Source organism: Pseudozyma flocculosa (genome assembly GCF_000417875.1).
Source record: "Pseudozyma flocculosa PF-1 unplaced genomic scaffold scaffold00008, whole genome shotgun sequence".
In the NCBI taxonomy this organism is placed as follows: domain Eukaryota; kingdom Fungi; phylum Basidiomycota; class Ustilaginomycetes; order Ustilaginales; family Ustilaginaceae; genus Pseudozyma; species Pseudozyma flocculosa.
Genome location: NW_006920876.1, coordinates 534084 through 534886, shown reverse-complemented (window position 1 = coordinate 534886; position 803 = coordinate 534084). Strand labels below are relative to the sequence as shown.

Sequence of the window (803 nt, the reverse complement as noted above, 5' to 3'; positions counted from 1 at the left end):
GCCCATCGGCCTTGCCCGAGTCGTCGCAGTTGATCGTCGAGCGCGGCCGCTCCGGCAGCGGCAGCTTGGCGCCCTCCTCGGAGCGCGCAATGTAGGCCATCAGGAAGACGCCGCCCTGGCGGAACTCGTGCGCGCGGGCGGTGAGGAACGCGGTGAGCTCGGCGTGCGCCGACGTCGCCTGAGACACGGCCGGGTTGCGCGGCGTGTGGCTCCAGTGCAGATCCATGAGGCTGATGCCCAGGTGGACGGTCGACGGCGGCACGATCCGAGACGCAAACGGCCGCGAGACGAAGCTCTGGAAGATGGCGTTCTGCAGCGAAGGCTCGTGGGTGGCCTGCCAGTGGCTGTTGAGGTACGAATCAGAGCTGCTGTTGAGCGTCTGGGCCACCGGGCGGAAGTCGGCCTGGGGCGAGTCCTCGTGGACGATCGAGAAGTTGACCCGGCAGGGCACGTCGCTCTTGGGCCCCGACCCGAGCGCGGTGCGCATCGACGCACCGAGCGACGGCTCTCCGCCGAGGCCAAAGTAGCCCGTCGACGGGTCGGCAGCAGCATCGGCGGCGGTGTTGGCCGGCGAGGCGCCCTGCTGTGCTTTTTCGGCGAACCACGAGATGATGGGCTGCATCAGCTGCACCGACCGGGTATTGAGGCAGCCGTACTCGGCGATCGTCACCGTCTCGCCCTCGTGGCCGGTGAGCGGGATGTCGGAGATGAGTCGAGGCAGGACCTCGGCCACCTTTGCCCGGACGCCCGGTGCAAAGTGGCCGCCGGCGCCCAGGCCCATGAGCGCGCCGTTGTGCGGGCCG

The 803-nt window shown here is 69.6% G+C and overlaps 1 protein-coding gene across 1 annotated transcript in view; it reads right to left on the bottom strand.

Annotated features, from left to right (window-relative positions):
• PFL1_02861 (uncharacterized protein) overlaps nucleotides 1-803 on the bottom strand; it is a gene marked incomplete at both ends in the record, with an annotated part of 3657 nt that overhangs the window by 1064 nt on the left and 1790 nt on the right. The window contains one exon of the mRNA XM_007880374.1: nucleotides 126-733. Coding sequence (XP_007878565.1) covers nucleotides 126-733 — 608 coding nt within the window. The remainder of the gene's footprint in view (nucleotides 1-125; nucleotides 734-803) is intronic.